The 24,151-nt window shown below is 46.6% G+C and overlaps 2 protein-coding genes across 5 annotated transcripts; both read left to right on the top strand.

Moving 5' to 3' along the window:
* Nucleotides 1-10,157: 10,157 nt before the first annotated feature.
* Nucleotides 10,158-13,415, top strand: LOC119334663 (1-acyl-sn-glycerol-3-phosphate acyltransferase LPAT1, chloroplastic-like). 4 transcript variants are annotated; one of them, XM_037607224.1, is made up of 7 exons: nucleotides 10,158-10,629; nucleotides 10,733-10,903; nucleotides 11,504-11,910; nucleotides 12,230-12,331; nucleotides 12,415-12,523; nucleotides 12,673-12,727; nucleotides 13,106-13,415. In XM_037607224.1, exons 1-6 carry the CDS (start codon nucleotides 10,533-10,535, stop codon nucleotides 12,684-12,686), a joined length of 900 nt encoding a protein of 299 aa, XP_037463121.1. In that variant the 5' UTR covers nucleotides 10,158-10,532; the 3' UTR covers nucleotides 12,687-12,727; nucleotides 13,106-13,415. The 4 variants fall into 4 exon arrangements, 3 of the variants coding, with proteins under 3 accessions (XP_037463121.1, XP_037463115.1, XP_037463106.1); XM_037607218.1 differs by lacking the exon at nucleotides 13,106-13,415 and having other exon boundaries at nucleotides 12,673-12,933; XR_005161482.1 differs by having other exon boundaries at nucleotides 10,161-10,629; nucleotides 12,415-12,727.
* An 8,632-nt stretch (nucleotides 13,416-22,047) lies between these two features.
* On the top strand, nucleotides 22,048-23,377 carry LOC119334653 (dof zinc finger protein 1-like). The gene has a single exon (XM_037607200.1). The coding sequence runs from the start codon at nucleotides 22,376-22,378 to the stop codon at nucleotides 23,168-23,170; it is 795 nt and encodes a 264-aa protein (XP_037463097.1). The 5' UTR covers nucleotides 22,048-22,375; the 3' UTR covers nucleotides 23,171-23,377.
* The last annotated feature ends 774 nt before the right edge of the window (nucleotides 23,378-24,151 follow it).

The raw sequence follows: 24,151 nt of genomic DNA, 5'->3' as shown, positions 1-24,151 counted from the left end.
TTTTATGCATAGATGTTATATGCACGAGTAGAACACAAGTGAGTTGTGGGCGATACAAGTCATACTGCTTACCAGCATGTCATACTTTGGTTCGGCAGTATTGTTGGATGAAGCGGCTCGGACCGACATTACGCGTACGCTTACGCGAGACTGGTTCTACCGACGTGCTTTGCACACAGGTGGCTGGCGGGTGTCTGTTTCTCCAACTTTAGTTGAACCGAGTGTGGCTACGCCGGTCCTTGCGAAGGTTAAAACATCACTAACTTGACGAACTATCATTGTGGTTTTGATGCGTAGGTAAGAACGGTTCTTGCTCAGCCCATAGCAGCCACGTAAAATTTGCAACAACAAAGTAGAGGACGTCTAACTTGTTTTTGCAGGGCATGTTGTGATGTGATATGATCAAGACGTGATGCTATATTTTATTGTATGAGATGATCATGTTTTATAACCGAAGTTATCGGCAACTGGCAGGAGCCATATGGTTGTCGCTTTACTGTATGAAATGCAAACGTCCTGTAATTGCTTTACTTTATCACTAAGCGGTAGTGATAGTCGTAGAAGCAATAGATGGCGTAAACGACAACGATGCTACGATGGAGATCAAGGTGTCACGCCGGTGATGATGGTGATCACGACGGTGCTTCGGAGATGGAGATCACAAGCACAAGATGATGATGGCCATATCATATCACTTATATTGATTGCATGTGATGTTTATCCTTTATGCATCTCATCTTGCTTTGATTGACGGTAGCATTTTAAGATGATCTCTCACTAATTATCAAGAAGTGTTCTCCCTGAGTAGGCACCGTTGCGAAAGTTCTTCGTGCTGAGACACCACGTGATGATCGGGTATGATAGGCTCTACGTTCAAACACAACGGGTGCAAAACAGTTGCACACGCGGAATACTCAGGTTAAACTTGACGAGCCTAGCATATACAGATATGGCCTCGGAACACGGAGACCGAAAGGTCGAACGTGAATCATATAGTAGATATGATCAACATAGTGATGTTCACCATTGAAACTACTCCATCTCACGTGATGATCGGACATGGTTTAGTTGATTTGGATCACGTGATCACTTAGATGACTAGAGAGATGTCTGTCTAAGTGGGAATTCTTAAGTAATATGATTAATTGAACTTAAATTTATCATGAACTTAGTACCTGATAGTATTTTGCTTGTCTATGTTTGTTGTAGATAGATGGCTCGTGTTGTTGTTCCGTTGAATTTTAATGCGTTCCTTGAGAAAGCTAAGTTGAAAGATGATGGTAGCAATTACACGGACTGAGTCCGTAACTTGAGGATTATCCTCATTACTGCATAGAAGAATTACGTCCTGGAAGCACCGCTGGGTCCCAGGCCTGCTGCAGATGCAACTGACGACGTTAAAAATGTCTGGCAGAGCAAAGCTGATGACTACTCGATAGTTCAGTGTGCCATGCTTTACGACTTAGAACCGGGTCTTCAACGATGTTTTGAACGTCATGGAGCATATGAGATGTTTCAGGAGTTGAAGTTAATATTTCAAGCAAATGCCCGGATTGAGAGGTATGAAGTCTCCAATAAGTTCTATAGCTGTAAGATGGAGGAGAATAGTTCTGTCAGTGAACATATACTCAAAATGTCTGGGTATAATAATCACTTGATTCAACTGGGAGTTAATCTTCCTGATGATAGTGTCATTGACAGAATTCTTCAATCACCGCCACCAAGCTACAAGAGCTTCGTGATGAATTATAATATGCAAGGGATGGATAAGACTATTCCCGAGCTCTTCGCAATGCTAAAGGCTGCGGAGGTAGAAATCAAGAAGGAGCATCAAGTGTTGATGGTCAATAAGACCAGCAGTTTCAAGAAAAAGGGTAAAGGGAAGAAGAAGGGGAACTTCAAGAAGAACAGTAAGCAAGTTGCTGCTCAAGAGAAGAAACCCAAATTTGGACCTAAGCCTGAGACTGAGTGCTTCTACTGCAAGCAGACTGGACACTAGAAGCGGAACTCCCCAAGTATTTGGCGGATAAGAAGGATGGCAAGGTGAACAAAGGTATATGTGATATACATGTTATTGATGTGTACCTTACTAATGCTCGTAGTAGCACCTGGGTATTTGATACTGGTTCTGTTGCTAATATTTGCAACTCGAAGCAGGGACTACGGATTAAGCGAAGATTGGCTAAGGACGAGGTGACGATGCGCGTAGGAAATGGTTCCAAAGTCGATGTGATCGCGGTCGGCACGCTACCTCTACATCTACCATCGGGATTTGTTTTAGACCTGAATAATTATTATTTGGTGCCAGCGTTGAGCATGTACATTATATCTGGATCTTGTTTGATGCGAGACGGTTATTCATTTAAATCAGAGAATAATGGTTGTTCTATTTATATGAGTAATATCTTTTATGGTCATGCACCCTTGAAGAGTGGTCTATTTTTGTTAAATCTCGATAGTAGTGATACACATATTCATAATGTTGAAGCCAAAAGATGCAGAGTTGATAATGATAGTGCAACTTATTTGTGGCACTGCCGTTTGGGTCATATTGGTGTAAATCGCATGAAGAAACTCCATACTGATGGACTTTTGGAATCACTTGACTATGAATCACTTGGTACTTGTGAACCGTGCCTCATGGGCAAGATGACTAAAACGCCGTTCTCCGGAACTATGGAGCGAGCAACTGATTTGTTGGAAATCATACATACTGATGTATGTGGTCCAATGAATATTGAGGCTCGCGGCGGGTATCGTTATTTTCTCACCTTCACAGATGATTTGAGCAGATATGGGTATATCTACTTGATGAAACACAAGTCTGAAACATTTGAAAAAGTTCAAAGAATTTCAAAGTGAAGTGGAAAATCATCGTAGCAAGAAAATAAAATTTCTACGATCTGATCGTGGAGGAGAATATTTGAGTTATGAGTTTGGTTTACAATTGAAGCAATGCGGAATAGTTTCACAACTCACACCACTCGGAACACCACAATGAAATGGTGTGTCCGAACGTCGTAATCGTACTTTACTAGATATGGTGCAATCCATGATGTCTCTTACTGATTTACCGCTATCGTTTTGGGGTTATTCTTTAGAGACGGCCGCATTCATGTTAAATAGGGCACCATCAAAATCCATTGAGACGACACCTTATGAACTGTGGTTTGGCAAGAAACCACAGTTATCGTTTTTGAAAGTTTGGGGATGCGATGCTTATATGAAGAAACTTCAACCAGATAAGCTCGAACCCAAATCGGAGAAATGTGTCTTTATAGGATACCCAAAAGAGACTATTGGGCACACCTTCTATCACAGATCTGAGAGCAAGATTTTTGTTGCTAAATTCAGATCCTTTCTAGAGAAGGAGTTTCTCTCGAAAGAAGTGAGTGGGAGGAAAGTAGAACTTGATGAGGTAATTGTACCTGCTCCCTTATTGGAAAGTAGTTCATCACAAGAACCGGTTCCTGTGACAACTACACCAATCAGTGAGGAAGCTAATTATAATGATCATGAAACTTCAGATCAAGTTACTACCGAACCTCATAGGTCAAACAGAGTAAGATCCGCACCAGAGTGGTACGGTAATCCTATTCTGGAAGTCATATTACTTGACCATGGCGAATCTACAAACTATGAGGAAGCGATGATGAGCCCAGATTCTGCAAAATGGCTTGAGGCCATGAAATTTGAGATGGGATCCATGTATGAGAACAAAGTATGGACTTTGGTTGAGTTGCCCGATGATCGGCAAGCCATCGAGAATAAATGGATCTTCAAGAAGAAGACTGACGCTGATGGTAATCTAACTGTCTATAAAGCTCAACTTGTTGCGAAAGGTTTTCGACAAGTTCAAGGGGTTGACTACGATGAGACCTTCTCACCCGTAGCGATGCTTAAGTCTGTCCGAATCATGTTAGCAATTGCCGCATTTTATGATTATGAAATATGGCAAATGGATGTCAAAACTGCATTCCTGAATGGATTTCTGGAAGAAGAGTTGTATATGATGCAACCAGAAGGTTTTGTTGATCCAAAAGGTGCTAACAAAGTGTGCAAGCTCCAGCGATCCATTTATGGACTGGTGCAAGCCTCTCGGAGTTGGAATAAACGCTTTGATAGTGTGATCAAAGCATATGATTTTATACAGACTTTTGGAGAAGCCTGTATTTACAAGAAAGTGAGTGAGAGCTCTGTAGCATTTCTGATATTATATGTCGATGACATATTGTTAATTGGAAATGATATAGAATTTTTGGATAGCATAAAGGGATACTTGAATAAAAGTTTTTCGATGAAAGACCTCGGTGAAGCTGCTTACATATTGGGCATCAAGATCTATAGAGATAGATCAAGACGCTTAATTGGACTTTCACAAAGCACATACCTTGATAAAGTTTTGAAAAAGTTCAAAATGGATCAGGCAAAGAAAGGGTTCTTGCCTGTATTACAAGGTGTGAAGTTGAGTCAGACTCAATACCCGACCACAGCAGAAGATAGAGAGAAAATGAAAGATGTTCCCTATGCTTCAGCCATAGGCTCTATCATGTATGCAATGTTGTGTACCAGACCTGATGTATGCTTAACAATAAGTTTAGCAGGGAGGTACCAAAATAATCCAGGAGAGGATCACTAGACAGCGGTCAAGAATATCCTGAAATACCTGAAAAGGACTAAGGATATGTTTCTCGTTTATGGAGGTGACAAAGAGCTAGTCGTAAATGGTTACGTCGATGCAAGCTTTGACACTGATCCGGATGATTCTAAATCGCAAACCGGATACGTGTTTATATTGAACGGTGGAGCTGTCAGTCGGTGCAATTCTAAACAAAGCGTCGTGGCGGGATCTACATGTGAATCAGAGTACATAGCTGCTTCGGAAGTAGCAAATGAAGGAGTCTAGATGAAAGAGTTCATTTCCGATCTAGGTGTCATACCTAGTGCATCGGGACCAATGAAGATCTTCTGTGATAATACTGGTGCAATTGCCTTGGCAAAGGAATCCAGATTTCACAAGAGGACCAAGCACATCAAGACACGCTTCAATTCCATCTGGGACCAAGTCCAGGTGGGAGACATAGAGATTTGCCAGATACATATGGATCTGAATGTTGCAGACCCGTTAACTAAGCCTCTTCCACGAGCAAAACATGATCAGCACCAAGACTCCATGGGTGTTAGAATCATTACTGTGTAATCTAGATTATTGACTCTAGTGCAAGTGGGAGACTGAAGGAAATATGCCCTAGAGGCAATAATAAAGTTATTATTTATTTCCTCATATCATGATAAATGTTTATTATTCATGCTAGAATTGTATTAACCGGAAACATGATACATGTGTGAATACATAGACAAACTTAATGTCACTAGTATGCCTCTACTTGACTAGCTCATTAATCAAAGATGGTTATGTTTCCTAACCATAGACATGAGTTGTCATTTGATTAATGGGATCACATCATTAGGAGAATGATGTGATTGACTTGACCCATTCCGTTAGCTTAGCACTTGATCGTTTAGTATGTTGCTATTGCTTTCTTCATGACTTATACAAGTTCCTATAACTATGAGATTATGCAACTCCCATTTACCGGAGGAACACTTTGTGTGCTACCAAACGTCACAACGTAACTGGGTGATTATAAAGGAGCTCTACAGGTGTCTCCAAAGGTACATGTTGAGTTGGCGTATTTCGAGATTAGGTTTTGTCACTCCGACTGTCGGAGAGGTATCTCTGGGCCCTCTCGGTAATGCACATCACTATAATCCTTGCAAGCAATGTAGCTAATGAGTTAGTTACGGAATGATGCATTACATAACGAGTAAAGAGACTTGCCGGTAACGAGATTGAACTAGGTATTGAGATACCGACGATCGAATCTTGGGCAAGTAACATACGGATGACAAAGGGAACAACATATGTTGTTATGCGGTTTGACCGATAAAGATCTTCATAGAATATGTAGGAGCCAATATGAGCATCCAGGTTCCGCTATTGGTTATTGACCGAAAACAGTTCTAGGTCATGTATACATAGTTCTTGAACCCGTAGGGTCCGCACGCTTAAGGTTTCGATGACAGTTACATTATGAGTTTATGTGTTTTGATGTACCGAAGTTTTTTCGGAGTCCCGGATGAGGTTACGGACATGACGAGGAGTCTCGAAATGGTCGAGACATGAAGATTGATATATTGGAAGCCTATATTTGGATATCGGAAGTGTTTCGGGTGAAATCGAGATTTTACCGGAGTACCGGGAGGTTACCGGAACCCCCCGGGGGCTTAATGGGCCTACATGGGCCCTAGTGGAGAGCAGGAGAGGAGGTAAGGGCTGGGCCGCACGCCCCTCCCCTCCTAGTCCGAATAGGACAAGGAGAGGGGGGCGGCGCCCCCGCTTTCCTTCCTCTCTCCCTCCTCCTTCCCCCCTCCTCCTATTCCAACTAGGAAAGAAGGGAGTCGGAGTAGGACTCCCCTTGGCACGCCCCTCCTTGGCCGGACGCCCTCTCCCCCTTGGCTCCTTTATATACAGGGGCAGGGGGGCACCCATAGACACAACAATTGATCTCTTGATCTCTTAGCCGTGTGCGGTGCCTCCCTCCACCATAGTCCTCGATAGTATTGTAGCGGTGCTTAGGCGAAGCCCTGCGACAGTAGAACATCAAGATCGTCACCACGCCGTCGTGCTGACGGAACTCATCCCCGACATTTTGCTGGATCGGAGTCCGGGGATCGTCATCGAGCTGAACATGTGCTAGAACTCGGAGGTGCCGTAGTTTCGGTGCTTGATCGGTTGGGCCGTGAAGACGTACGACTACATCAACTGCGTTGTTCTAACGCTTCCGCTTTCGGTCTACGAGGGTACGTGGACAACACTCTCCCGTTGCTATGCATCACCATGATCTTGCGTGTGCGTAGGAATTTTTTTGAAATTACTACGTTCCCCAACAATAACCTTATATATCACATTACATAAACTGATGGGCCTATAGTCAGACATCATTTTGGGGTTGGAGATCTTAGGAATAAGAACAATGGACGTGGAGTTCACCCCTTTAGGCATAGTTCCCGTCCGAAAAAAAATTGTTGACCACAACAAGAACATCATCTTTGAGTGTACCCCAGTTTCGCTGAAAAAACCGGACCGGAAAGCCGTCCGGACCCGGGGCCTTTAACGGGCCAATTTGGAAAAGAGAATCCGCTATCTCCTTATCAGAGAAAGATGCAGTTAGTCTAGCATTGTCCTCCTCCATCACCTTAGCATCCAGAAGATCCAAGATTGGTGATGCATCCAGGGAGAGATCAGCAGTAAAAATGTCATGGAAGTAGTCATTCGCCACCTTCCCCATCGCTGCATTGTCTGTATGCACCACCCCAATACTATCCGCAAGTTCACGTATTTTATTTTTCCTTGCTCTCCAAATGGCCTTGCTCTGAAAGTACTTTGTATTTCGGTCTCCTTCCTTCAACCATGTAATTCTCGACCGTTGGAGCCACAACATTTCCTCTTGGTATAAAAGTCCGCTCATCTTATCAGTTATCATTCTAATCTCTGCTTTGTCCGCATTCATATGCATAAGCTCTTCTAGCTGGCTGCGAGACTTTGCAATCTCTCTTCTTATATTCCCGAACTTCTTACCCCATACTCCCAGCGAAAACATAGTTTTTGAGAGAGCATCGCGCAGCTGTGTCAGATTCTGCACACCCCGAACTTCTGCTCAAGCCTCCTTTATAACCTCAGGCAGCGCTGCATCCCTTTCCCAGAATAGCTCGTACCTCCTGCTTCTTGTCCCTGATGGACCCGGGTCAACCGAACTTTTCACCAAGACGACCACATGATCCAAGCAAGGTGATGGGATATGCGAGACGAATGAAAATGCAAACATGTTCCTCCATTCGTTCGTCGCTCCCGCTCTGTCCAGCCTGACCTTGACGTTGCTCGCCCTGCTGCGTTTGTTGTCATAGGTAAATGACACCCCAACAAAGCCGAGGTATACAAGACCACAAACCTCCATAGCATCACGGAAGGCCACCATCTGGGTTGGTGGTCTTGGCGTGGCAGACATATGCTCAAAATCCCACATAGCCTCATTAAAATCACCAACAACTAACCATGGCAAGTCACTTACATTTTTCAGATTCTGTAGTGTTGCCCACATGACCGGTCTATTCTCAACTCTCGGCTCTCCATACACACACGTCAATCTCCATTGCGCAGCGTCACTGTGGACTCGAACTAATGCATCAATATACCTTTCATCCTTGTCCAGCACTTGTACATCATATGATTCATGCCAAAACAGTGCCAGACCACCACTCAGCCCATTACTATCCACACAAGAAAAACCTTTCAACCCCAACCGGCTCGTAGTCTTCTCAAGTTTTCTTCTTTCTGCCTCGTCTCACATAAGAAGACCAGAGTGGGGGAATGCGACTGGCAAACTGTCGCAAGTTCTCGAACTGTTCGGGTATTCCCCGCTCCCCGGCAGTTCCAACTTAAGATATTTATTGGGCCCGGCGGTCCTCCCGCACGGAGGCCGCCTCGTTTGACAAAATCCTGTCTACGAATCCAAGAATCTGTAGCTAAAGCCCAAACAAAGGCCACCTTAAGGTGCAATTGGTGTAGATTAAAAGTACAACTACAAAGAAAATACAAGTATTGGCTGATTTAAAATCAAACCACTTAAGTAAAATAAAATGGAAAATACAAATACAAAGTTCAAATAAATCTTGAACATTTTTTAAATGTGTGCCGGTGAAAAATATATATATTCAAGTGTAGCAAATAGATATAATCGACAAAAAAATGATAAAATAAAAGATTCACTAGCTATCATCTAGATAAAAATTAACCAAGTCGCATCTAACTCCTACATCGTTTGATTTTATGTGAAGATTCATGCAGATTATTTTATTTGATCAATTGATTGATAAGCAGCCTAGTATTTTTTTGAGTGATATACGTGTTAGCCGAGACTTTTCCAGTTCACGTCTAGCAAATAAAAAAGAAGTAGATTAGCAACAACAAAAATATGATTTGACGGATCAGAAGAAGATCCGTAATAATATTGTCTGTAGGCTCAATAGTTTCTACGTTTTACAATCAATAGTGTGTCCACTTAGATAAAGCATATAGGATTGCTTCTATCATCATTTTAGCTGGGGCCATATTTGAACTCCGGAAGAGCGCGAGTCGACGAAGGTAGGACCTAACCCTAGCCGCCACCCATGTGATCCAATCCCTTTCGCCGCCGCCAGGGTTAGCCGCGCGGGCAAAGCCCATGTGGCCTCGCTGTGGTGGGTAGGATGTTGTTCATAGCTTGATATGGAGGAGCTGGCGGGCCGCTACGGGATGTCGATGGGGATTCGTGGTCGGGCTACGACTGTCGGCAGGTGATGCTCGTCGGCGACGTTGGTGATCCAGATCAGCAATCTTCAATGGTGGCACGTCCTGGCTAGGTCACCCGAGAAGAGGAAGTCGATGCATTGTCCTGAACAGCAACGAAGTCGACATCAGGCCCGAACCTGTTGTGCAATGATACATGTGATTTTTCCAAGGTTTTATTTAGGAGTCTTCGAGTTTGGTTTTGGGACAACAAGGCTGCCTTCTGGGAATGATGTCCTCCTCGCTCTTTCATTGTTCCGTTGATATGTCTATCCACGACGGAGGACATGTGGAGCCGTGCTCCGGCGGGTCCGGGATCCGGTTGATTCTGTGTTCCAGTGGATCCTTCTTGATTCAGCTGACGTTCGTGGTCTTCGGAGTTTTTGTATATCCCCTATCGGTGTTTCCGATTTGCATTGCAGTTCGCGGCCGTTGGTGTTTCCTAGTATGCATCGATGACTTTTTGTTCGTTGCTTTTACAAGCTATTGGGTTTTCAAAAAAATTGCCCCGCCGAGGCGGAGGCCAGAGGCAGCATCGAGTTATGCTCATACCTCTGCCGATGGATACATGAGGAAGAAGATTTCGGCACCTCAAAATTAAATGTAATTTTATCTTTCTGGGTGGGTGTGTTTGTAAATACATGTTTCTTTTAGGGATGTTTGTAAAGACATGTGACATGACACTTAATATATGGTCTTGGGTCTTTTGAAAAAAAAAAACAAATGTAGATAAAGCGAACCGGGCCACATAATGTAGAGAGAAACTTGGCAAACACCGCCGAAACAAACCACCGCCGGCAGCCGCCGGCCACCGTTTCGCCCGAGTCTAGTCCCGTCCGCGCGCGCATGCGCATCCAGTCAGCGCGCGGCCGCTTCCACCCTCGCGATTTTATCCACTCTCACCAGTCACCAACGGAGCTTCGCTCAGCGCAGCGCCATCCCCCCGCCTCCGGATTCTCTCGCCCCAGGCTGAACAACCCCACGTTCGCCACGTGCGCTCGCGCCACCGCCTCGCCGCCTCAGCCAATGATCTAGAGCCTGGCGGATCTGACGCGGCGCCTCCGCCCCGCCTCCGCGGTCCGGTCACCGTCTCGCTCGCCGAGGCGCGCGCCTCTCCGCCTGTTCGTGCCGCCCTCGCCGGCCTATGGGGACGCGTGCGGCGAGTCCGTCCATGGGGACGCTCGTCTGGCTGAGGCCGATCGCGGCCCCGGCCGTCCCCGCCGGTCCCTCCGCCGCGCACGGTACGCGACACGGCTCGACGCTTACCTCCGGAGAAAGCCCCGGGCGATGCTGCTGCTGATCCTATCTTATCTGGTGTTTGGTTTCTGTTTCGCTCCTCTGCAGTGGTGGCTGGCGGTGGTGTAAAAGGCCGGCCTCGGCGGGTGTCCGTGGCGTCCCGCTGCCCGAACCCGCGCGTGCTCCAGGCGGGGAGGTGCCGGTGGCTGGTTGTCAGGTCGGGTGTCACCGCCGCTGCAGCCGCCGCAGATGACCCCGAGGATTCGTCGGGGCTATCAGGTTTCAGGCCTCCTCCCCTCTCTAGAGCGAAATGCGTTGAACTTCTTAAGCCAGTGCTCGCGTAGCTGAGCTGTGCTAGCTAGAAAATCACATTGACATGTAGTTTTATGAAATATGGAAGTTATGGAGCGTATGTGAACCTGCAATGTTGCCGTTGCTAGTGCTATGTGAGTTAGGTGAGTTTTGATAAACCAATAATGCAGAAACTCAAGCTATTGTCCCAACCCTTCATTTCAGTATGGACCAGAGGATAGGATTTGATACTTACCTTTCTTCTGTTTATAACCATTATATGATGGATTGTAGGCTTATAATTGTTACTTCTACTGATGTGAAAGGTGTCATTAGAGTTTTTAGATTAATTCCAGAGGGAGAACAACAGTTGTTAAGGTATTTATAAACCCTGTAGCAGCTAATGCCAGTGGCATGTTTGATGAAATTTAAGTAGTAGGCCCTACTGACTAGTACGTATTAGGAAAATCATCTCCACACATTTTGCAAACAATCTGTGGGTGAAATCATTCAAATTATATTCTAGCTGGATATTTTTTGTGCTCACTTTTTTTTAGAAAACTTACTTATATTTATTTATTTAACCAGATCTGCAAGTGGCTTCGAGGATCAGAGGGGTCTTCTTCTACACGGTGACTGCTGTTGCGGCGATCTTTTTGTTTATAGCTATGGTTGTGATTCATCCACTTGTGCTCTTGTTTGACCGACACCGTAGGAGAGCTCAGCACTATATTGCAAAGATTTGGGCTACTTTGACAGTTTCTATGTTCTACAAGCTTGAAGTCGAGGGAATGGAGAATCTACCTCCCAATAGTAGCGCTGCTGTCTATGTTGCTAACCATCAGAGCTTCTTGGATATCTATACCCTTCTAACTCTAGGAAGGTGCTTCAAATTTATAAGCAAGACTAGTATCTTTATGCTTCCAATTATTGGGTGGGCAATGTATCTCTTGGGTGTCATTCCTTTACGACGTATGGACAGCAGGAGCCAGCTGGTATGGCCTTAGCCTTGTCCCTTCCTTTTCAGTCGGCTCAGAAATTTCGATAATCTTGTGATTGAATATAAGTTGTGGATTACCTGCAATTTGTGCCACCGAAGAAGTTTTTATTTGGCAATTCCTTTGCATATCCTTTTTGTTAGTGCAGCTCCAGCATCTTATGTGAAGCGTACATGCATACGCCCAAACCTGATATCCAATTTTGTTTAGTTTAGTTTTCAACATTAATGTCATTTTTTGTTAAATGCCTTCCTATTATAGAGTTTACCCACTTTGCACTCCATGTTGAAACATATCATCTATCCTCTAAATTCAGGACTGTCTTAAACGGTGTGTGGATTTGTTGAAAAGGGGGGCGTCTGTATTTTTCTTTCCAGAGGGGACTCGAAGTAAAGATGGAAAGCTAGGTATATTCAAGGTTAGGTTCCGTCGAATGTGATTTTACTCTTGTGTGTACTATGCTATTAGTGTTCAGTACTGACATTTTATAATTATCCCCAGCGAGGAGCATTTAGTGTCGCTGTGAAGACTGGCGTTCCTGTCATACCTATTACCCTTCTCGGGACAGGGAAACTGATGCCTCCTGGAATGGAAAGCAACCTTAATTCAGGTGCAGTAAAAGTCATTATTCACCGTCCAATTGAAGGGAATGATGCAGAGAAATTATGTTCCGACGCAAGGAATGTGATAGCAGACACTCTTCTTCTACATGGTTATGGAGTGCACTAATGGAAGTGGGTGATTTTTCCTATTCAATAGATCATGGAACCTAGTTTGCCGAAACGTGTCGACTCAAGGCAAAGATAGTTTACAGGTACATGTTACTGACTAGTTCGATATTTTGAGAATCAATAGGAAATGCTATTTGCTTCTTAAGAAGAGCAGCTTTTTTGAAATGAAAGAGTTTCCACGGGCGTCGTATATCCTTTGTTCAAATAAGGTTCATGTAGCATAATGGTATGACTGTGCGAAACGTATCTTCAGTTTAAACTTCGAGAAAAAGGACACCTTCAGTTTGAATATGTGCCCCACATTTAGAGGTTTGAGATTGTTATCTCCACCACATGGCGGTGTGAGACGAGTGTCCTCATAAGAGACTGAATATAACACAGATGTATTTGGTGGAGGAAATACTTGTAAGTACGTTTCTAAAAAAGGAAGGATTCCAAAAGATCTACCCTTGTTTGTGCAGCTGGTAGAGGTGCTGAGTGCAGAGGCATTCTTTTTGCTGCAGAATGAAGACAGGGGCTGGAGGAAGAATAAGAATGACTTGTGCTTGTTAGTTGCTGTTTGTGACTTGCAAAATAGGCTCTGATGTAGTTTATCTTTCACAAATTGTAGTTTGCATTTTTTGCCTTGTTCTATAGTATTTAACATGAAAAGATGTGATGTGGCGAAGAACTCATCTGGACTTAGATGATCTTGCCATATTCTACACACTGGGAAGATAAGATTTTTTTTTGTGGGTGAGAAGATAATAAAGTTGGCACGTGATTTCCTTTTGGGACTTGGTAATGATGGCTTTTTTTACCCCCCCCCCCCCGGGGGGCCTTTTCAAGTGTATATCAGGAGGCAATCGAATGTAACCGAGTTCAGCTTCACGCCGAGACATTCTTGTCTAGATCAATTCCATCCTGACTCAGAAACTTTTAGAAATGATCTTATATTATGGGATGGAACCAAAAGGAGTAGGGAACTCGTTGGCGACGGAATGGGCTTTACCTTCCCTGCTGCTGCTGCTGCTGCTGCCTGATTTTTTTTCTTTTGTTCTTTTTCACTCAGTTTTCTTTGTCTGATTTTGTGGTTTCCTGACCATTTTTTCTATTTTCTCTTCTACCTTATTTATTTATTTTTCAAGAAATGTTCAAACTTTCAAAAATTGTTCATGTTTTTCAAAATTATGTGTTTTTTTCTTCAAAAAATGCTTGAATTTGAGAGAAGTTCACAATTTTAAAAATCTTTGGAATTATAAAAATTGTTCATGATTACAAAAAATCGTTTTTTTTCAAGTCGTGGACATTTTGGAATTTCATTATTTTTTGAACTCATGAACACTTTTCTAATTCACAATTTTTTTTGAATTTGGCAAGAATTTTTGTATTTCATGAACCTTTTTGAATTTACGGATTTTTTTGAGCATGCACACATTATTTTAAATTTTTTATTCACATTTTTATTCTAAAACCATAACCTTTTCTTGTAGTCGTGATTTTTTTTCTCCAAATTAAAATTGAACTGGCCGAAAAAAGCGAAATGAGAAAAACAAAAACAGACTTGCGGTCTCTCGATGGGCCAGGCCCAATCTCGCGCGGTCTATAAAAGCAGCGCCCCTCGTGGGTGCTTTCTGTCTTCTTACCCCGCGAGGTGGTTACCGCCGAACGCCGCCGCCATGGGCTTTACCTTCCCAGCCGCCATGGCATCCACCAGCGCCACCTTGCCTGGTTGGTCGATGCTCGACCGCTTCGTGTTCTGGAGCGAGAACTTCGCCTTCCCCAAGGACGCCGCCTCAACCCTGGCCTCCGGCACCAACTCCATGGACCAAAAGTTCCGGATCTGCTTCAAACTCGTCGACCCGCCGGAGGTGTCCCGCCTTTATCTGCAAATGGAGAAGGCCTGTGGCAGTCCCACAGCTTCGAAATCGTCGCCGCCCACCGCGCCGCGGTCCTCCTCCAGATGAGCTACCCTATCCAGGTGCCAGGCCACGACGCCATCATCCCGATGATCGACCACTTCCTCTACCGCACCGCCGGCGGTGGCTCCCCGCCGTCTCTGGAGCGGCTCCCCCCTCTTGACGGGACCATCGCCCAGCTCCAGGACCGAATCAAGGCCCGGGCCAGTGACGACGCCACCACGAATCAGCTTTTGCGCAGGGTGCGGGGCCTGGACCTAGGCGTCCTGTGCCGCGGAGGGGACGAGGTCGCCGTCGCAGAGCTCGAGATCACCGGGTCCATGGCGCCGCCCAAGCTCCACGTCCTGTGCCCGTCCACCTCTAGCAGCTGGGAGGTCAAGCATCCGCCCATCATTCCCTGCGACGCCGCCAGGGAATTTGATCTGGGGGAGTTCTTGAGGTGCTTTGATGCTCACGCGGTCGTCCCCTTCAGGAGCTACCTGTGCTGGGTCGATTACTCCCTTGGTATCCTGTTCTGCGATGTGTTCGATGAGAGCCCCAGGCTCCTACACCTGGAACTCCCAGCTAAATTGCCCCAATTGCATCTCGAAGTCATGGGCCGAGCATGGGCGGAGGCATACCACGCCGTCGGCGTCACAGAGGGCGAGGCCATGAAATTTGTCAAACTTGTCCGTGACAAGGACGAGTTCTCTGAAACCATGGCGCCTGCCACCGATGCTTTCACCATCACCTCCTGGGCACTGAGAATAACAGAAAGCGACGGCATGATGAAGTGGGAGCAGGATGCATTTCTCAGATCCAGCGAGATCGGGTTTGATGGATTCACACATCTTCCTCGTACCCCATTGGAATTACCTCTCATCAGCATGTATGAGCCCAGTGTCGTTTACTTCATGATCGGGCAGGACCAGGCGTCGTACATGTATAATAAGGTATGGATTGTTGCCGTTGACATTAGCAACGGCAAGGTGAAGTCTTCATCTGCATACATCAATGGTGTAGGACAGGTGGGGGACCTCTGTGGTGAGGAAGCGCTGTACTTTGCCAGAGAAAAACCCCAGTGTTACACTAGCTTTCTTACCTGCCGACTTCGCCAAGCACCTTAATGTGCTTGGAACCAGGTAATTGCTTCTCATGTACTAACTCTGTAAAGAAATGTAAGAGCGTTTAGATAGTGATCTAAACCCTCTTATATTTCTTTACAGAGGGAGTACGTATGTACGGAGTATTTCGTGGTTTGTTTACAATATTCATTTAAACTGCCCCCTTTGGTTTTGTGTCCAAGGGTAGTCTTGATCTTACTTCCAGTAAACAAAAATAACCTGGGATCTAGAGTTTGGAATTTGAATCAAAATTTTGAAGAGAGTTGTTAGTTGGCTGTGACCAAGAGGAGTACTGTCTTCCTCTCAGTTTTTCTCATCGTATTACCTGTGCACATCTGTATGATGGCCATCCTTCAAGGCTTCAACCAAATCTCTCAACCTGTAATTTCCAGCAAGTTAAGCTGCACCTGCTACCACCGAGGCTTTGGGTACTTCTTTTTGAGATGCAACCATTTATATGGCACTGCGCGGCCTTGCACTGCCCCCACGGTGCTGGGTGCCATGGTTTCACTTTCACCTGTCTAACTCCATGGCTTTTTTTTTTTTGAGATTTTTTTTTAGAATTGTCCAACTCCATGGCTTTGGCAACACCCTGCCTGCACCATTGCGGCCCATGCATGCCTTACACCAGCACATTTGCTACCTCACACGGTAAGTGTACCTGACAATCACATATAGGTCTGGTCATTTGCACTACAAAACCTAATTTTATTAGTCAAGGCATACATGTGACTTGATATCCGAAAGGTTCTAATTTCCAACATCAGTTGTACGTACTCTTACTCTAAGCGGCTAACCCTAAAATCTGGATTGATCCATCATCTATATAGTGAAACATTGGTAAGTACGTATTCTCTCTTTGTACTACTTGTATTCACTGTGGGCCATACGATCTTATGCTGCCTGGAGTCTGCAAGCAACCAAAACACCAGCACATGAGCAGTTTTATGTTCTGCTTATGTAACTCAGCGTTCTGTTTGTGTTGTAAGAAGTGCTCCCTCGGTTCGAAAATTTGAACCAAAACCAAGACACTTATTTTCGAGCGGAGGGAATACATTTTTCCATCCTCGTTCATCTCATATTGGGTATACACAACCATAACGGTGATATTCTGCACTGCGCCTATCTGAATCAACCACGGGCGTTCTATTAACTCGGCAGTGTTCTTGTAGGCCTGGTCTTCTCCAAGGTGTTACCAGTTTGTCGAAACGTGTCAGCTCTGTCACCGCAACCCCACCAGCCAACTTGCCTTAGACTACTGTATAAGCCTGGTTCTGACGACGAAACAAACACCGATCCCGCTCTGCATTGGCTCCACGGAGGCAAGAAATTCAGTTAATGCGACCCGCACGCGCATGCAATCTTCTGAATAATAAGCTGAAGACTTAGGAATTAAGAAGAAGAAGGGACGAGGAGGCGGCGGCGGAGCAGGACAAAGTCTTGGGCCGTCGCTTTCCTGGCCTACTCACTCGTGAACCGTGAGTGAGATGTAAAAGGCGCGGGCGCACTTTGTGCACCGACCTTCCTCGCCGGTTTCTGTCGTCGTCGGCCGCCACCACCCCAGTAAACATATTGTACGCGCGGTGGTGGGAGTGGTTGCATACCATGCTCCCCTACCCCACCCCTCTTCTTCTACCGCAAGTAAACGATGCACTTTATTGATTCCTGGGTATCTAGCCGCCGATCAACAGTTGTAGCTTGAACATAACATGGTGTTGGTGTGTTGTGCTATTGATCAATGAAAGTGAAATCTGATGTGATCTTGAAAATTTACACGAAAAGAAAAACCCAAAATGCCTAAGAGCATCTCTAGCAGACCCCGCAAAATCCCAACCCGCATAAGCCTTTTGCAGTTCGCGGAAAAGTGTATATGCAGACCGGCGCGGGCGAGGTCAGACTCAGACCCCGCAAAATGGACTCGTGAAAAAGGATATTCGGCGAGTATGCTCTTTTATGGGTCGGCTACGCGGGGTTTGCTCGGGCACCGCCACGTCGATCTGCAACCGAAGACGCCCAATTATCGAATTTGACATCGGTTTCGACAAATAAGTTCAAATTCAAACAATAGAACACAGTTCACACGCAAATAAAAGCTTAAGTTTTGTAGGACAAACGGAAAAGAGGGTCTTGCAAAAGTGACGATCACGTCCGGCATCATCTTGGTCGATCTTCACTCTGCGCCATCGAGTCCATGGAGTTCATCGGAATCACCGAATCCACCTCCGGCGCTTGTTCCAACTCCTGCACCGAAATCATCGACATTGGTTCCAAACCCCGCTGAGAAAACATCCCCGACATTGTAACACGCACTGGCCGACGCAACCATTCTCCTCTTCAAGATTTCTCTTCTTGCCATATCATAGCATTCTTTGGTGTGGCCGTCCATGTCATTGCGGTTCATTGTCATGGTCTTGTTCTCTTCGGCGAGCAACTTGGACATGGCTTTGTTTTCAGCGGCACGTGCTCTTCTCTCCTCAATGGACGCTTTGCGTAGCCCTTCTTCCTTGAGCAATTGCCATTTTTCTTGCTTCTCCCTTGCCTTCTTCTCGGCCAACTCTTTCTTGATCTCCAACGACTCCAGTAACATCAACTCATTTGATTGCACCATGACATCAATCTTCTCCTTCAAGCTCGACGCTTCGTGCTCTCTCTTCATCTTATCCTTAGTCTTCTTGTCGCCATCAGGCTTGTTCAAGTTTCTTGGGCCATCATCGTCCTCATCTTCATCCATGTTTGTAAGTGAACCTCTCTTCGGTGGGGATTCTTTGTCAATCAACTTCCACTTCTCGCACTCTTTGAGCAAGTCCCAACAATGCTCTAGTTTGATTGCCTTCCGAAGCTTCCATGTCTTTGTATCTATGTTGGGCAATTTTGTCCTACACAATTTGAACAAAGTTAAATGATGCAATATGATGTGCACAACTTGAACAAAGTCAAAACGAACTCACATAGTTGGATTCCACGGTTTCACTTGGAGGTGCATTGCGTACTTGCTCCAAGCAAGCTGCCCAACGACTGCAAATAGGCTTGATCACATCCCAACGCCCTTGAAGCGACCGGAAGGTGCATGGAGTCCTATCGGGATACTTTGCCATCATGCCGAAGTATTGATCTTCGATCCTTTGCCAATACCTCTTGGCGGTTTGAGAAGTACTCGTGCATGCATCAAGAGACACCGCACTCCATGCCTTGATCAAGATTTGATCTTCCAAGATTGTGTAGTTCTTCGATCTCTGGCTTTTTCCACTTTTTGTTTGCGATTGCTCATACGCCCCCTCATCGATCTCCTCCACTTCTTCCTCACCACCATGATCATCCACGCCGCCCTCAGTTTCATTGTAATCGAATGCGGCGAACGGGGCTTGATCGATGACAACGGCGTTGGTGTCCAACAAGTTCACGAACTCGGCAGTTGCATTGTTCGAACCACCGCTATATAGTGAACGACAACAAGTCACGAGCTATCGCAAATGGCGAAAAGCAAAGAAAATTTCCATGAGCGAAGACGCATACCTTCCGCCCATTTCGTCAAACACCTCGCTTGCGGTGGGAGCAGTACCATTGATTGGCATTGCCGAGGAACCTCTTGCCGGGCCGGAGGGAGTGGATGAAGGAGCCGGCTTCTTTGTAGCCGGAATCTTCTTCCGATTTATGCCGGAGACCTTGCCAACCTTCTCCGCCATCGATCGGGATCGCGCAGCGGTGTTAGCGCCCGAAGCACGGGCCTTCGTGGCGGGGGCAGCCGGATTCCCGCCCTGCATGACCACGTTGCCCTGTCCCTTGCGGGTAGGTGCAGTGGTGCCTTGGGCGACGGTGGGGCCAACATGGCCGACAATGAGATCCACCCGAGGGGATTGAGCGTGCGAGACCTCAACGGTGACGGGAGACAACAGGGAGTCATCCATGGCGATGAAGGACTGCCGGGGAAGATGCACCGGAGCGGGAGGTGGCGGGGCAATGATGGCGGAGGGTGGGGGGAGCGGGAATGGCTGCGCGGAAATGTCCCTCCCGCCAAATCTCGCTGTAGATAGGGGCCGAGCTCGGGTCGTCCTCCCACCCCGTGAATCTAGAGGTCGGGGGAGGTCTTTTGCCGCGCCCCGCAAAATTTTTTACGGGTCGGACGCGTATGTGGTGTCTGATCGGGCAGGTTTTCCCGCGCCGACCCGTATTTTGGCGGCTATTTTGCGGGGCGGGGAGGGATGGGGGGTCTGCTAGAGATGCTCTAATACCGATAGACCGCGGGGGATAATCGTTGTTGGTCGCCAGGGGATTGGATGGCAAGCGAATGGGGGAGGTGGCAGTTTTCAATTTTTTTTGAAACAAAATACCCAATACTTTATTCATTGGAAATAACAGTTACATCGTTTATGAGGAGAGGTATAATTTTAATTGGAGGTTCCTCAAACTAATTCAACGTCAAAGAAAATCTACCTAGCAAGCTCATGAGCAACTTTGTTTGCATCCCTATTGCAATGTTAATCTAGTTATAATAGAATCACAAACAAGATGATAGCAATCCGCAAAATCGCTGCCACCGCTCACAAATAATGACCACTCATCTTCATCATTTCAATGACCTCCAGGTTGTCAGAGTTAATAACGAGACGATTGCATCCTATACTTTGCTCAAGGGTAAGACCAAATCTGAGCGCTAAAGCTTCGGCTACCAGGGCATCCGCACAGTTGTTGATCTTCCCATTCCCTCCAGCAATGAAGTTTTCTTTATCATCCCTCAAAACCGCCCGTGTCGTACCCTTAAGAAGTCTTGATCAAAAGAAACATCAACTTTAAGTTTGACAAAAACCCCAGGGGGCAGGGGTGGCAGTTTTTAGAAAGTGCCATGTCAGTTCCTTCCTTCCATGGTCTTTTTGCTTCTTTTCTTGGATTATTTGAGAAAACTGCCATCAATCGGATGGAGATCGTGCGGTTCAGGGAGGGTTCGTGGGGAACGCCAGCCATCTAAGATTTCCCATTTTGTTCATATGATCCAAGAAAAGGACCGAGTTCTACTATCGACTATAATGGAACGAAAGAATTATCCGAGTCTCATCTAACTCATACACCATTTGATTTTACATAGAAATTCATGCGAATTTTTTTTTTGTTTGACCAATCAAATGGTATAGGTGTTACACGAGAATTAGCATATCAATATTGCTTGAGATTTTCTTGTGCTAAGGTAGAAATAAAGAGAAACAAATGCGTATGTGAGTGGAATCAAATGGTTATTTGAATTATGGGTGGACCAAAAGCTCGTAGCTCGCGAGTTTAACGACTGCTCAGTATCTTGGCTCATTAAGCTTGTATACTTCTTAATGAACAAAGCCAATCACTAGTTCCAACTTGTTAAACTTAACAAGCTTAACGAACAAGCTAGCTGGTTTCAGGAGCAGATCGTTAAGCTTTGTAATACTTCTTAATGAGATAGATCAGTCACTAGTTTCAACTTGTTAAACATAACAAGCTTAACCAACGCGCTAACTAGTTAGGGAAGCAGATCGTTAAGCTTGTTAATACAACACAACACATATTCTTATTTTAAATGACAATATGTCGGGGCACCTCAACCCTTCTATTCGATCTAATTGACCCAACCCAACCCATAGGGAGTAGCAACTAGCGCACCTCCTCCCGTACCCACCTTCTTGTTTTGTAAACAATCACAACTGAACACTTGTCCCATGTAAATTGCAATACCTCATAGTTGAGCAAAAGAAGGTAATGCTTGTTAACAAATGTTCGCGTGCTTAATGACAACGAACAAGTCAAGCAGGTTTTTGCTCGTTAAACTTAACGAGCTTAACTAGCACGAGCAGCTCATTGATTCACCCCTATTTTGACAGCGAAAATCCTAATCTTATGGGAGGGAGGGTTACCGAGGGGGATTTTCCAGACCCTCTCCCACTAACCCGCCCTGATTTTCATCGAGTAACAGTAGTTCCATAAGAATCTGTCAGTAGGTGTAGCTTCTCTCATGGCTGCATCATCTGCCTCTCCCGGTATCAAACCCCATCCTTTGTTGTTTGTATCTTGGCAAGGCAGAAATATGGCAAGCATGGTTCATGGCTTTTGATATGATACATAACCTAAGCGCTTGCTACGAATGGTTTTAGGGCATTAGAAAAGCGAGCAGGTGACACACGAGCTGTGTCTCTCTCTTGCCACGAACACCTGGCCCTGACTGTACTCGGCAAAAGCGCGCGCGACTAGGGCCCCCACCCACCCACCGTCAGATCGTCGTTCCACGTACACGTTTGCTTGGTGCAAAGCTTTCCCGTTGCGCGCGCAGATCTCCGTCCCCTCCACTATGGCCTTAACCCTTAAGCAACCAAGCCGCCTCCCTCCCTCCACCCCTCGCCTAAGCCTAACTAATCGAAGCTTGCGCGCGCGCGCGCCCGCTCCCTATATAACCAACGCAGACACGACCACGAGACGCCTCCGATCCACCTTAGCTTCCCGGATAGAGCCACCACCGTCTCACTAGCTAGCACTACCTCTCACAGTCACAGCTGAAGCAAGGAGATCGCACCGAGGCAGGGGGAGGGCAGCTGCGGCGGCAGACCGGCCGGTCCGAGCGACATGCACAGAGCTTCACCGTGGAACTCCTCTTCTTCCACTTGGTCTTGGTCATCGTCGTCTTCCTCCCCGCGCAGCAGCAAGCGCGCCCGCCTCGCCGCCGCCAGCGCCAGCAGGCTGCTGCCCTGGCCCTCGCCGCGCGGACCGGCCAGCCATGGCGTCGCCCTTTCTGCCCGGCTCTTCTTCCTCTTCCGCTTCGTCGCCCCTCTCTTACCTGATCCCTAGGCAGCCGCCGCCTTCCTCCGTCGTGGCGCAGGGCTTCTCATGCGGCGCTCTGGCGCAGCAGGCCGGGGGATTATACTGTGGCGACGGCGTCGGCGCGGCGGGCGGCGTCGGGGCGGTGGAGGTGAGGCAGGGGGGCAGGCACGCGGGCCACCCGCCGCTGCCGCGCCCGCCGCCGCGGCAGTGCCCCCGGTGCAGGTCGGCCAACACCAAGTTCTGCTACTACAACAACTACAGCCGCAAGCAGCCGCGCTACTTCTGCCGGGCGTGCCGCCGGCACTGGACCGAGGGCGGCACGCTCCGCGACGTGCCCGTCGGTGGCGGCCGCAAGAACAGGCGCAACGGCGGTGGCAAGGGCGGCGCTAAGGCCCCCTCCACCGTCGTCACCACGGAGGTGTCTACTGCGGCGGCGACGGCGGCTACCCAGGGCAGCGGTGCAGGCGGACCGGCCGGCGCCGTCGACGCGTTCATCCCGGCCGACATCCTGAGGCAGATGCTGTCCCAGTCGGGGAGCTTCACGGCCGTCGGCGGGGGCGGCGGCTACGGCATCGACCTGAGCGCGTGGCAGCAAATGACCGGTGCCGCAGCAGCACCGCAGGGCGCCAGCGATGTTGGCGCGGCCGGAGGGACGGCTCCGGCGGCAGATGCCAACTGCGGCACAGGTGCGCAGTACTGGAGCGGATGGCAGCTGCAGGATGACATGCCCGGTTTCGACGGGACTTTCTAAGTACGACGTGAGCTTCAGGGCGGGAGGTTCCGCCGTTCGTCTAGCTGCAGCCTTACCAGTAGATCGGCCAAATCCTACGATGTTCCGGACGGAAGAAAATGACAATCTGTGCACTTTGGCTTGTGGTTTTGCTGCAAAATAGTTCTTCGATCTGCCACTATATATAAGTAATATAAGTCCGGAGTACATGTTTGTATAACGGTGCCAGTATTCCTCTCGTAGTACTTGCTTAATATAGTACAGTAATATACTACTTCCTCCGTTTCAAAATAGATGACCCAACTTTACATCAACTTTGTACTAAAGTTAGTATAAAATTAGATCATCTATTTTGGAACGTAGGAAGTAAATGTAAAGACTTTGGACCGTGCGAAGTCAGCGACGGTATATTTCGCTCTACTATATGTGCGGTAATTTGGCATTTTTCAAGCAATTTCATGCCCCCTCCCCAGTCACTCAAGGTAATGGCTATTTTTTGAAAGAAATAGGCTTCTGCATCATTATTATGCACACAATCATTTTTGTTAATCTAAGCAGATTACAAAACAAACATGATCACGATCAAATCATAACAAGATAAGAAAAACACCTACGATTGAGTCGATTTCTTCCACATCGACTTCTTACACAGCAACCTCTTCATGAAGAGAGAAGCTTCCTTCCGTCGTCGGTGAAATCCCACGATGTTCTCGATGAAAAAATGACAATCTATGCACTTTGGCTTGTGGTTTTGCGGCTAGGACTACAAAAAAGTTATTGGATCTGCCACTAGTAAGAAATATAACAGTGTCAGTATTCCTTGATCGGGGTCTGCTCCAGTACACCCTTGCAAAAATTAAAAACGCTTTTGCTATTTCTCGAGTGCCGAAACTTTTTCATGCGTTAGTCATTTTACTTTGGTCACGCCGACGGAGAAGAAACCTCGCCGAAGATTGTGGGAAATCTATCTTAGGGGGAAATGACAGCCCCATTATCTATTTT

Source organism: Triticum dicoccoides, chromosome 1B (assembly GCF_002162155.2).
Source record: "Triticum dicoccoides isolate Atlit2015 ecotype Zavitan chromosome 1B, WEW_v2.0, whole genome shotgun sequence".
Classification (NCBI taxonomy): Eukaryota; Viridiplantae; Streptophyta; class Magnoliopsida; order Poales; family Poaceae; genus Triticum; species Triticum dicoccoides.
The sequence above is the reverse complement of the archived record's forward strand: the minus strand, read 5'-3'. Positions and strand labels throughout refer to the sequence as shown.

Coding starts and splice junctions, on each gene's coding strand:
- LOC119334663 (XM_037607209.1), top strand. CDS start 10,533: ATGGGGACGCGTGCGGCGAGTCCGTCCATGGGGACGCTCGTCTGGCTG. Junction 10,904..11,503: donor GGATTCGTCGGGGCTATCAG/GTTTCAGGCCTC, acceptor TTATTTAACCAG/ATCTGCAAGTGGCTTCGAGG. Junction 11,911..12,229: donor TGGACAGCAGGAGCCAGCTG/GTATGGCCTTAG, acceptor CTCTAAATTCAG/GACTGTCTTAAACGGTGTGT.
- LOC119334653 (XM_037607200.1), top strand. CDS start 22,376: ATGGCGTCGCCCTTTCTGCCCGGCTCTTCTTCCTCTTCCGCTTCGTCG.